This window comes from Microchirus variegatus, assembly GCF_963457635.1.
Source record: "Microchirus variegatus genome assembly, chromosome: 1".
NCBI classification, from domain to species: domain Eukaryota; kingdom Metazoa; phylum Chordata; class Actinopteri; order Pleuronectiformes; family Soleidae; genus Microchirus; species Microchirus variegatus.
The window spans coordinates 19,440,744-19,454,782 of NC_139802.1; the positions used below are offsets into that span (position 1 = coordinate 19,440,744).

General features: G+C 41.9%; 1 protein-coding gene across 1 annotated transcript in view; it reads left to right on the forward strand.

Annotated features, from left to right (window-relative positions):
• bbs9 (Bardet-Biedl syndrome 9) overlaps positions 1-9,125 on the forward strand; it is a gene marked incomplete at both ends in the record, with an annotated part of 193,403 nt that extends 184,278 nt beyond the window's left edge. The window contains one exon of the mRNA XM_083888066.1: positions 8,770-9,125. Coding sequence (XP_083744192.1) covers positions 8,770-9,125 — 356 coding nt within the window. The remainder of the gene's footprint in view (positions 1-8,769) is intronic.
• Between the last annotated feature and the right edge of the window lie 4,914 nt (positions 9,126-14,039).

Consider the following 14,039-nt stretch of genomic DNA (forward strand, 5'->3'; position numbering starts at 1 on the left):
CGTTTGTCGTAGGAGATTCACATGGGACCAAAACTGAAAAACCCACCAGACGTTTCCAGGTAGCTCCTGTCCCATGTGAAAAGGGCTTAGCGTCACTTGGTTCCCGGCTGCTCAGAAGCTATGTGCAGCAGCGGCCTCTGCTTTGTTTAGTCTACAGACCTTCCACTTTGTTAGTTTGTTGAATTAGCGGACTGACAAGATGTGACCTGACCCCTCTGGATTTCCATAGAGGAGGGAAGCTGCCATCTTGTCTTACAACGTCAATGTTTATCGACCCTTTGCTACCGCTCCCCTGGGGAAACTCGCTCTCACACGGCTCACTTATTTTTTCTGCTGGTGTAGTGAAAAAAAAAAAGAAGAAAATCCAGGAGGGGATAGACAATAGCTTTCCTGGGAAAATGCTCCTGACGGCTCATTCTGCTGTCATGCAGATCCAGGGTTTTAACAGAAGAATGTGCTGCATCATTCCAATCAGACCTCATATTCACCGCCACTCCTTTTTCATCAACAGCAACAGCTTCTGTGCTAAAGAAAAACAAACACCGGTGTCTAAGAACTAAAGTGCTGCTCTATTAAAACGGCATAAATTAAAGGATTCAACACTGTCACACAGAAATCCCGTATATGCCACTTAAAAGTCTCAGGTAGCAGGTGATGGCAAGGATTGAAGGAGTGAAGACAGGACAAAAAAAATGCCCTTAAAGCTTGTTTCATCAACATTTTAGGACTAGATCATTAAATCAAGTGAAAGAGAACTGTCTCATAAATACATTTTTGGGTCATTTTGATAGGAGCTGTCCATTCAGCACCACAAGATGAAAACATAAAACCAGAAAAGCAACAAAAAATATCCCAATCTATGGTTTGAGAACAGTGTGAGTGAATGGTTGTTTGTCTCTATATGTGGCCCTGTGATGGACTGGCGAACTGTCCAGGGTGTACCCCGCCTATCGCCCAATGTCACAGCACCCCCTGCGACCCTCTGGTGGAGGATAAAGCGGTAGATAATGGATGGGTGGATGGATGGATGGTCTGAGAATAGGCTCTGTACATCTTTAAGCAAGAGAGACATTTATAAAACCAACCAACACACCAAATGTATAGGTGCAGCAAGGAGGATTTGTTGGGGGGGGGGGGCAAAGTGTACAAGCAAAATCCTTTTTCTTGTACACTTTGCAAGTTCTGTCTCGTTACAGAAGACACAGAGAAAGACACTCAGTGAACCCCGAACATACCCGAGTGTTGATTGGTTACCAGCCACAATCACAGATTGGTTTGAGTTTCCTCTCAGTGTAAGTCATCAGAAACACTTATCACAACCGTGATCAAGTTCAGTTTCAGACTGTGTGCAGACGTGCAGTTTGCAGCCGCTCGGCAGATGATGAAGATCAAGTGATATGGTTTAAATCTCCGGCGCTCATAATGCACTGGAAGATTAACAGTGAGACTAAAAAACAACAACCACAAAACAAAAGTAAAGCCTGTGTCATCATGCCTCATGATCATTACTCAGACGTAGGCTCCATGGCTGCTTTACAGAGTAAAGAGAAAAAAACGATCATAACCAGGAAAGCCCCACGTGTGTCTTAAGCACTGTTACAGTAGGTTGACATGCCAGTCTGCCAACACTTCAACAAGTAACTATTAACGTCTTTGGTTCAGAAAATGTGTTGCGTGTCGAGAGTGCTGTTTACTTGTGAGGGAACGTCATTTTATAGGAAAACCTTGCTGCATAATATTTTTAATTATGAAGCAAAATCAGTCAGGATGAATGCAGCAAATACTGTACATCCATAACACACACACACAGTTTTGTGTAGCTGTGTGTGTATGCGTGCGTGCGTCCGTGTGTGCTTGCGTGCGTGTGTGTGTGTGTTTGTTTGTTACCTATTCAGGACGTTGTAAGGCTAATATGTGAACAGTGGTTTGGTTAAGGTTAGTGGTCATGTTATGCTTACGCTTACGCAAAGAACCAGCAAAACTGAGGACTTTTTTGTCTGGGGCCCACAACTGTTTGTGTTTTTTGGGTTAGGGTGAGGGTGAAGGTTAGGCTCTCTTTAGTTTTGACGGTTAAGGTTAGGGTAAGGGGCTCGGGAATGCATTATGTATATAACGTTTCCTCACCAATACCTAAGTACAAGTTTGTATGTGTGTGCATACTTGTTTGTATGTGTGTGCATACTTGTATTTCTTTGTGAGGTCCAAAAACGTACAAACCTTTCTTTGTAGGGACATTTTGTCAGGACCCTACAACTTTAAATGGCTTTTATAGGGTTAAGACCAAGTTTTAGGGTAAGTGCGAGTATTTTTCGTGATGGTTGGGGTTTGGATTAAAAAGTTAGGGAATGCATGATCTCTATGATGTGTCCTCATGAAGATATAAAACAGGTTTGTGTGCGTGAGTAGTGTTCAGATAGTCACATTCACTAAAATGTGTGAAGTTGTACACACACTGTTGCACACTGTGTCACTTTACTGCGCGGACATGGACACAGACACACCCTCAGCAGCACGGCTTTCATGGTCTGACTGTAAAACTCTGCACAGATTCATTTGCATGTCAATGTGTAAATTTACACTTTTTTACACAAACAATTTGCGGTCGTTTGTGTGTTTGCGCTTGTTCTCACTTGTTCTTCTAAATCATTCACCATTTGGCATGTGAGAGAGTTTGCTTGTGTTCTGCTTGTGTGTGTGTGTGTGTGTGTGTGTGTGTGAATGTGTACCTCCTGGCTGTATCTATGATGCAGTTTGTTCTTGTTGTGAGTTGTTTGTCGTGTGTGGGGTGGGAAAACACAAGTGGATTAATGAGGCTCCTGTTAAAACCTGTGTTAAACTGTGAAGCTGAAAATCCCTCACTTTTACACCAAACATCATCACCCATTGTCTTTTTTTTAATTAATGTTTTGAAGCTTCAAGTTTCTGGAATTTGCCCAACGCCATGTTGGTTTTTCGAATACCACAATAAACTATATTTGGAACAGAGGGTTTAATGTATCTATATTTTCCTCAAGGGGCAATTTATTGTACAGCCAGCAGTTACCACAAACAACAACAGTTAATACCATCACAAATATAAATGCAATTACAGCGAGTCATTTAAAAGGCTAATGGCTGCAGGGATAATTTGCTGTTTGAATTTGTTCGTGCTGTATCTTGGCATCTTCTGCATCTTGGGTGGAGATGATGGCTGATTTCAGACCTGCACTGAAGTCCAGACATGTTCCTGAATGTATCCAAAGGGGCTTTTCGGTGGGAACGCAAGTGTTTGCAAAAGTCACTCCAGATATTCTCGAGAACTTCTCCTGCTGGCTACCTGGTCAAATCTGTGGAGCCCATGTACGACCACAGCATCAGAAGTGTCCTGACTCTCTTTCTTGATATGGGAACAGTGACTCGACCGGTGCTTCTCAATCCTGGTCCTGAAGACCCACGTTTTAGATGTTTACAATCTGCTCCAATCGATGGGTCATTATCAGACTTCTGCAGAGCTTGGTGACAAGCTGACAATTTGAATCAGGTATGTTGGAGCAGGTAAACATCTAAAAGGATTGAGAAGCCCTGCTTTAGACATAACTCTCTGGATATTTTCTGGAACAGTTCATGTGGAACATCCGGCGTCAATCACACGATAGACACACCTTAACACCTCCTCTACTTTATGGGCGACTTGATGCTACAAAACGGACACTGTACTCCATCGAAGAAGACTTGAAACAAGCGATTGAAGACCATAAACTCCTCAGAGAAATGTTTAAGAATGTTCTTCATTATATATTTCCATAACTAGTGAAGTTCAAGAGGACACAGGTTTGAGACACTTCCATGTCATGCATTATTTATATACAGCCTGCGGTTTACAACTGGACTTCCATTCATTTGGACAGTCTAAACAAAGCATTACCCCTCAACTTAGCCATAACCCCTTATTGTATAACCCTAACTTTAACTGAACCACAATTCAAATATTAGCTCTAAACTGAGCCATTTCCTTAGAAATGAGGTTCTGCCTCATTTGCATTCAAGCTGCTGAACCCTTTTTACTCTCCACGTCTCAGCCATGACTCTACCAGCAGTGGATTTAAACACAGATTATGAATTGTAAGCAGTGCCAGTCAACACTTAGTGTCAGTAACAGTTCCACCAACATTGTCGTCCAAACAAAAGAAAAAGACCTGCTGCTGCTGCTGCTGCTGCTGCTGCTTTTTACCATCCCTGTCCCTCATTTGGAGTATTTTCTGTCCTTAAGGAACCAGCAGTGGTCGATCTAATTCTTGTTTGCAAGTGTATGTGAAGGGTCATGTGATATGGAGCGCAAATTTGAGAAATCGAAAAAACATTCAGTTGATTTCTGTTTGTATGTTTCATAAAATGATGTATTATCACATCAATAAAGATTATATCGCAGTGTGATGTCATGACGTGCATCACATGCAAACACAAACAGGTTTAGGTGTGAGTTTTGGCCACTTGACAAACTTTTACAACTCAAAACGTGCCTTCTCCTCCTTATGAGAATTAAATTGTCAGCCAATTGCAAGAAGATTTATGCTGAGGTAAAAGTGTGTGCCAACTTACTGTTTGACACACACACACACACAAACGCACACTCCCCTCGCTTTGCAAGCCCTAGACGATGAGCCATCTGATTAGAGCTCTTCTGTGGAGTCTGTGAACACACACACACACAATTTCGTGAAGCAGTCTGTCCCCACGGACACGCAAAGGCAGATCCATGCAGACACTCTGTTCTAACACTACACACACACACACATACACACACAGTGAGATACCAGGCTGCAGTCTCCAGTCTCTAAACCCTATCTGTTTTCATGCAGATAAGAAGTGTGTCTCATTGTTGGCAGACGATGGTGCCGTTATCGTCTTATCAGAGAGCCAGTCCAATCTGGAGGAGGCGGGGCTCCCGAATGTGTGTTTGGCAGTACTGGTGGAGTGGAGGGGTGGAGGGGTCTTTTTAGTGAAGTGGGGGGCTCTTTGTCATGCAACAGGTGCTGTTGTCACTCAATTAGTCCTGATGCTTGAGACCTCGGAAAGCAGAGCTGTGTGCACATCAGGCTGTTAAAGAACAAAACACAGCTGAGCGTGCAGACATCACTTAATCCTCGCGACGACTCGTCCAAAGCTGCTCGTCGTTAACAATGACCTGATGCTCCTTCATGCTCTGCCCGAAAAACCCTTCAACCATGTCAGCAGCTGATTCAGTGCAGCCTATTTTTAGGAGACACTGGCCTCATCCACACAGAAACAGAGCTTTCCCTGAAGGTTTTTTCCATAAACACCGTAAAGAAACTCCCCAATATCACCCTAAACCCCGACAGTACAGGCCTGTATGTGGTGCTGTCACAGAAATACACCAAAGAATCCGTGAAGTGTGGGCATTTTTATCAAAATAAAGCTATTCTTGAACAAGTATACATTACAATATACACTACCGTTCAAACGTTTTTTTTTTTTCCAAAATGAATAGAAAATAAAGTCAAGACATTAGAGATAATCATTTTTATTCAAAATAATCATTTTGCCCTTCAAAGAACCACCAAAACTGTTTTCAGCTGTGCTAACATCAATGCACAAGGGTTTTCAAGGGTTTTCTAATCATCCAATAGCCTTTTAACACAATTAGCAAACACAATGTACCATTAGAACACTGGAAATGGGCCTCTATACACCTATGTACATATTTTATTAAAAACAGATGTTTGCAGCTAGAATAGTCGTTTACCATTATCAATTGTGTGTGTAAGTGACTGCTAAATGACTCCAAACTTTACAAACGGTAGTGTATATACACAGTAACAGAGACAGAATGAACCAAGCCAGTGGGATTAAGGAAAGAAAATTGAAGTAAACATAAAGCACATAGACCAAACAACCTCCAAACACAAGAAAAAGAAGATGACAACAGATTGCAATGGCTAACGCAAGCAAACAAAAGAGGTTGGGTGTTTTAGCGTAAAAAAAATAAGAAAACAAGGCGATACAAAACTTCTGTAGATTCTCCTAAAACTCGTTCTCATGTGTATGAGCCGTGCGTCACAGACACCCATTCAGACCTGGTATAAACATCAATTAAGTCCAGGTCTGAATGCTCCCAATTTGTCCTGAATGCGTCCTCAGATCCGATCACAGGAACCACATTCTGAGGTGATTTCAGGACATAATTTGTCCACATTCCTGAGCTGCATGAATGCAATCTGCCCTCAGGATGGATTAGAGACCAGCAGCTCCTTATCTTACAGCACCTGACTGCTCGTTGTCTCACAGTGTTTTTTTTTTTACACTCATCAGTGTTTGTGCATTCATGTACTTGTCTTTTTGATTGTCACACTATAATGGTTCCTTTCTATTTTAAGTTACAGCAGTGTGAGTAGTGCTTTAAATCAATGGCGCACACACACACAAACTGGTGAGGACACATCATTGACCTAATGCATTCCCTTGACCAGGGGTGTCAAACTCATTTTCACTGAGGGCCACATCAGCATAATGGTTGCCCTCAAAGGGCCAGATGTAACTGTAAGACAGAATTAATGTAACTAAATGTAACTCACACTCAGAAAAGGACTTTGAAGCACAGGTGATTTCTTCAGCCACAATAAAGCTAGCTTTCACTTGGTTATGGCTTTTGTGAACACATTCTCCTGCGATCGCAGTTTGCCTCTTAATTCTTTGACAATTTGTTGTTTTTCTTGAAGGCTAACTTTGGTACACTTGGCTCCTTGTTTGGTGTCAAAATGCAGACGTAGATTGTACTCTTTGACGACCGACACCGCCTCATAACACAAAAGACGTACCAGTTTTTCTCCTTGAAGCACAGACATGTATTAGCCTTCCCATCTTTCTTGAAACTGCCTTCTTTCTGCATCAATCTTTCTCTTCCTGGACATTTTGGGATCATTTGTGGATATTTCAATCTCAATTGCATTCGTCACATGATCCATATACAATGATACACTGCAAACTAGTGGCAGCATAGACCTCGTAGGCCACATAAAATGATATGGCTGGTCACATCTGGCCCCCGGGCCTTGAGTTTGACACGTGGTCCAGCCCCTTACCCCAACCTTAACTGTCACAACCTTAACCATAACCCTAAAACCAGGCCTTAACCCTGAAAAAGCACAGACACAAGGTCAAAATGTCCTTACAAATATTGGTTTGTAAGTTTTTTTGGACCTCGCAAAGATATAAATACAAGTACGCGCACACATGCACACACAGGTTTGCGCTGCTATCCTTATAAGGACTGAGGATTGAAATGCGTCCGTTTGGACAGCCTAAACCACACATTATACCCTAAATTAAACCAAACACCATTTCATGTCAATCCCTAACCATAACCACATTTCAAATCTTAGCACTAGACTTCAACAGTTCCTCAGAAATGTCAGAAATGTTCTGCCTCATTGGGACCAGGTTTTGGTCTCTATGAGGACTACTGGTCCTCACACACTGAAATCTGTTCACGAGTGATCAGATCAACTAGGACGGGTGTCAATACCAGGTCTAAACGGGGGCCAGTGACCCTCTTCAAACCTACTATTCACTATTATCCACCGCTCTGTGTACAGGTGTGAACTCACCCGCTACATTCTGAATGCAAATCCGGTTACAAGAACCACATTCAGATTTGTTCTGGTACACATTGTGGCCACATTCTTTTACATGTGTGAACGCAAATATGTCCCCGGGACACACAAGCCACCATTTAGACCTGGTATTAACATCGGTCCTGAGAGATCGGATCACAAATGGCTGCCAACTACCAATTATTAGCGGGATTAGGGGGGAATTAGTCACAACTTGCAATTGTGTAGCGCAAACTAAGTGTTAGTATCAAGAAACAACAGTTGTGGAAAGTAAGAGCACAGATTTATGTTAGTGTCATGATAAAACCAAGGAATTGTGAAAATTCCTCACGTAGTTTCCTGGAGTTTTTAAACCAAACAAGTGTTGCTGTTCGCTAGAGATGCAACGGTACAGTTTCCCCACGGTTCAGTATGTATCACGGTTTTTGGGCCACAGTTTCGATATCTTAAAATAAAACTACTCAGACGAGCAAAGGCAATATTACATTGTAAAAATAATTAAAAAGACAGATATAATCACACAACAAACTTTATTTAAACAATAGTGCACTAAAAACCACACAATAAAACCACACAAATTAAAAATAAATAAAGTTTAGCGCTATCCAACAAAAATCAACACAATTTTAACGCACTCACAAAAACTACAAATACACCATGCTGCTCTAAGTGAAAGAGACAAGTGATGACGCTTGCTCTGGGTGGCGCTGTAGAGCGAGTGTCTGTCCAATATCCAACTTCAAACCAACTTCACTGCGCTGCATAACAGATGTTTGCACACCGTGGTTTGTTGTTGACATTAATTTTCTCATTCTCATCGTAGTCTACGCTGAATCCTAAATGATCTCACACAGCGGACTTAAACGAAGACGGTGCCGCTTCAAACTTCCTTTTTTCAGAGTCTCGTTCACTCGACCTGATTGACGCTGAAGGCGTCATGAGCAAAGGAGCTGAGTTTGCTCATGTCTCTGCTCCTTAGTGGATCCAATCACGCAGCATTGTGTATTTTAATACATTTTGACGGACTTAAACGTACCGAAATACTGTTGTTTGCCGTTGCATATTGAACCGAACAGGGTGTACCGAACGGTTCGGTAAAATACCGAATACCGTTGCATCCCGTGTTTATATTAATATCTATTTCTCTTTTTCCCTCCAGATAAAGACTCCAAAGAGAAGGAGGTGCCATCAGAGGCCTCACTGAAGGAAGAAGCAACAGGTGCAGAGGAGCCACTCAAGGACGGGAAAAAGGACAAGAAGGAGTCATCCAAGGAGAAGAAGGAGTCAAGGAAGGACTCGAGCAAAGAGCCCAAAGAAGAAGCAAAGAAGGAGTCCAAGAAGGAGTCATCATCATCATCTTCCAAGGAGAAAAAGGAGTCATCGAAGGACAAGAAGGACAAAGACAAGGAAGGGAAGGAGGCCAGCAAGGAAGCGGGGGACAAAAAAGTGTCTAAGAAGTCTTCGGTGAAAGTGAAAGAGAAGAAGAAGGAGGAGCCAGAGGTTGAGGACGGCTGACAGGACTGATGGGATTCAGTCACAGGAATAAACACAACACGTCCAAACATCACACACACACACACATTTATTTGTACATACAGAGTTCTCACACATGCTGGATAAATATGTGTATGTGTATATACAGTGCACATGTAAACAAGGCCACATACACACACACACACACACACACACACACACACACACACACACACACACACACATACACAGTCACATCAGCAGTCTAAATATACAGTTTTTTTGCATGTAAATACACTCAGTCAAGGGCACATTTGCAAAGCAGTTTCCTCTCAGACGCATATTTATATTGCCCAGTAATAACTGATCCACACACACACACACACACACACACACACTGCTGCTGCTATACTTCACCACATCCAGTAGTTTTGTGTGTGTGGGCATTGAGCGACTGTGGTCTGAGCCCAGGGAGAGCGAGGACCAAGGCAAAAATCCTCCTCCTCAGACATTCTGCTGACTCTCTTCTTCCTCCTTCCTCCTCCTCCTCCTCCTCGTCGTCTTCGTCGAGCCCTCAGCAGCAGTTGAACCCGCAGCCCTGCGCCTCTTCTAATCCCAGTCCGGCCCCAAACCACCTCCCCACCCACGCTCACTCCTGAATGTGATGTCAGCCCCGCCCTCTCGCCCCCTCGTGTGGCACCGGGCCTCACCAGATCCTCCCCGCCTCGCCGTCTAAGAATAAACGGCCGCGTCCAGCCGCCCGGGCTTCTTCCGGGTAAATCGAGGCCACATCCAGCAGCCACCTCCGCCGCCTCCCCCCTCTGACCTCCAACAGTCAGTTTCGTGTTGTTTTCTTGCAAAAATCTGGGACACTCAAGGACACGCAGCTGCTGATGGACACAAACTTGGTGCCGCGGGGTCAAATCTGAAAGTGTTTTTGTACGACGAAAAACCAACAGGGCGTTTCTGGAAAAAAAAGAAAGAGAAAAGCACGGTGGCACCGAGGAGCAGAGGAGGAGGCAGCAGCAGCGACAGTCAAACACCCGAGGCCTTTTCTGCTCATCTTCAAGAACAAGAAGTAGCCGACACTTGTGGCATCGTGTAACCAGCTTTGGAGGATTCTGTTTAAAATGCTACTGTTAGACGACCATTGCTAGTGTCACAAGAAGAGGAGGAAGAGGAGTCATGGACTGGACAACAAGTTTAAAAAAAACAAACAAAAAAAACATGTTTTCTTGCTCTTGGTGGTTTGTTTTCTCACAGGTTCACTGTGTTTGTTCAGGTTCTGAGGTGCGTGTTGAGGCGTCAACACCTACACTAACCCAGCACAGAGAGCTGGCTTCAAATGTCTGATTCACTCATTTAAAGACGTAGTTTCCAAGGTTTTTAAGAAGTGTGGGTGTAATAGATTTGTTTGAAGAGTCCGACGGGAGAATCAGCTGTAGCTGTAACTGTGCACTGTATTTTAAATATTTACTCTACACTATCAGACAACAGAAATGCTATCATTCACACTCGCTCCCTGTGAATTATCCGGGTGCTTTTCCCCAGTGTGTTCTCACATCGTCTCACTTGGTTCTAGTCTGGAAATTTGACTTCCGACAGTCTCACGTACAACCTGAAAGCCGCTAATGCAGTGTAAACTTTACGCCTGAAGCCAAAGAGGAAGTCAAAATATATTGACTATCCACCAGCGGGGCGATTCCACGGGGTTGAAGAAGTCAGTTTGAATGGAAGTCGATTAGGAACATTTGCCTTTTTCTCACTCGATTTATAACGTTGGCACAGTTTCCCTAAAGATTTAACGTCTCAGTCACGAGTTTCAGGTTGTGTTCAACGGAACATGACGTCACTTTTGTTAATGATGTTCTCATTGAGAAGAAAATAAAGCACTGGTATCACACACGAGTGGACACCAGTGTGTATGGCAGCTGGTTTCGTCCAATGGGAGCCGTCTAAAAATGTTCAAATTCTGCAATTCTGGAGGCTTCGGATTCTTATATGTGATGTCACAATGTGTTGCCACACACAAACACACACACACACACTGAAACAGACCTAACCCTTTAAGCCACCTTCCTGCCCTTTTCTTTCATTATGTTTTTGACATTTAGAAAAAATCATTAAGGAAAAGAGTCAAGATCTCTTATTAAAAGTAATAATAATAAACTATTTAAAAATGATGTATATCTCTTAAAGTCAGTTTTAGGGAAATAATAGTTTGGACTTAAAGTAAGGTTTAATTTAGCCCTGTTTCTCACTTTTTTGTGTGTTTTTAGTATGAAAAAACTAGAATAGGTTTTATACTGTTGCTGTATTAGTTGTTCAGATATGCCAGGCTCTTGTTTTTTTTAAAGTCTGCTTTTTTGTAGCCACAGTTCATTCCAAAAGGAAATTAGGAGTCCTTTGTGAGAATCAAAGCAAGGTCATTTATGAGATATTTAGTAATAAAAAGTTGTCTACTGTAAGAAACCAAAGCCCGCTGTGAGTCTGTCTGTTGTTCTGCTCGACTGGAAGGTCACGAGGTCATCAGGTAACACATTATTCTCTGATTATTGTCTAAAAACAAACAGGGAAATAACCTTTTCTTCCATATTTGTTTATTTCCCAGACGTCCTCTGCCTTCGTCCAAACGTCCAGGTTGATCGTCAATCTTCGCTCAAGCTGAAGCTGTAAGTACGTGAGAACTGCGATAAATGCCAGTCACTGCGAGTGAAATTGTGACTGAGTCTTGTGACTCTCGATTGTAATTCCGGTTTATTATAACCCGCGTTGTGTCATTTTGGGTTTGCCTCCATTCTCAAGCTATACACTCACACTGACACTGTCCTCCTCTTCCCAGATGAGTGTTTTTGCAGAAGGAACAAAAAATATATATATACTGTATTTGCACTATATATGAACACATGCTAATCAATGTGATAATGCTGAGAAATTAAAGAAACGTGAGCGGTTAAACATTTAGACAAAGCAAACTAAGTTTTTTATTATTTATTTAGAAGAAAATCAATTGACAGTTAAAGTCACCAAAAAAACTCAACTTTAAATAAGCGGCGGACGGCGCAAATATACGACCAACATCGCACGAGTTTATACGACCACAAAGGAGATCGTGATTATGTCCAAATGTGAAACTGTCATCATAAATGCAGCATTTTTTTTTTTATCTGTGATTATTAACTGTATTTCTGAAAAATAACCACATCTCACTTTTTCCCTGACGTTTTCTTTCCGTCAGCATATTTTGAGATAGACGGATGGATACGATATCACTTTTTTGTGTCCGATACCGATATCACAAACTCGAGTATCTACAGATACCGATATTATTCCGATGCAGTCCTTTATAGACCATTTATGAACGTATAAATGACTGAGTCATTACAAAGACACATAATCCAACTGTGTAACAAATATTGCTCTCCCAAAAAGAAGAAGAAATAAACGATGGAAGCCCATTTCCGCCAGAAGAAAAAAAAAACGTTAAATTGAAATTATGAGATAAAAAGTCGAAAGTCTTTCTGACGTTTAAAAGACAGAAAGGTATTCAAACATTTTTTTATCTCATAATTTAAACATTTTGTCTCATAATTTAAACCTTTTTTATCTCATAATTTTGACTTTCTAGCTCATAATTTCGACTTTTTATCTCATAATTTCAACTTTTTGTCTCATAATTTCAACTTTTTTATCTCATAATTTTTCATTTTTAATCTCATAATTTCGACTTTTTGTCTCATAATTTTGACTTTTTAATCTCATAATTTTGACTTTTTGTCTCATAATTTCGATTTACTTTGAGGATATTTTCATTATCAAGTTTTACCTCCTTTTTTTTGGACTGGCAGAAATGGGCTTCCATAATAAACGGCACCAAACACGACTCGGCTAAAATGGTTTTGCTGTTTTTTATAATTATTATACATTTTTATAGTCTGATGAGACTGATTAGTTTTGAGATAATAAAAGTGTAAGTGCAGGAGAAGACCGAGCCACATGAGCGTAGTTTTTGCCTTCCAGCCCTGAAGTGTCAAGCGTCGCAGGCCTTCGCCCATTGATCGACGACGTGCGATGCAGCTGGATCTCTGCTGATTGCCGTTCTTGCGATAACCTTAAATATAAAGGACTTAAAGTCCTGTTAAATCCCGGGTGTGTAGCAATGTTGCCTTTATTTACACAGTGTCAACCTTTTTAATGTCAACTCACAGGACCTTTAATGTTCCCAGAGTAGCAAAATCCCCAATTTCCAACTTTCCGTCACCTCTCAAATGAAGCATGATTCCTATGTTTCCACAGAGAATTGAGGACAAAGTGTAGAAAGCAGCCCTAACACTTGTCACGTGGGTGAAAAGGACTCACTCTGACAGCTTTTGAAGTGATTGTTTAGTTTTTTTCTCTGGAGAGAAGGTCTCCTGCAGATTGGATGAAGGCGCTGCAGCAGCAGCAGCAGCAGCAGCAGAGCCGCCGCTTGTTTCATTTGGCAGCGGCTGCGTTGTCTGTGTGTACATTTATTTAGGAGCGCCGCAGATAAAGTTTCACCGCCGCTGAGACGACTCGACGACTGTGTTTCTTAGGCACGCAAAATATTTTCATTTGACTCTTTGGGCTGATATGTGTTTTTAATCCCTCTGTCACTGTGTCTTTATTGTTTTCTCTCTACATCAAACTGACTCGCTCTCTCCACCTGTCACCCTCCTTCCTCCTTTTCTCTTCATCATTTCTCTCATTTGTTATCATTTTTTCCCCCGTCTGTCATTTCAAATCTCCATTTCCTCTTCCACTTGCACTCTTTTTCACCATTCTTTCGTCGACTCTTTTAACTTTCACCTTCTGCTTCCCGTCTCCCCCTCTTTTTCTCCTCTTTCCCACCACTCAATCCCTCCATCCATCAGCTCTTACCAAATTACCAGCCTTTTTTTGTTGTTTTCTTTTCTTTTTCCAGTTCTTTGTTGCCCC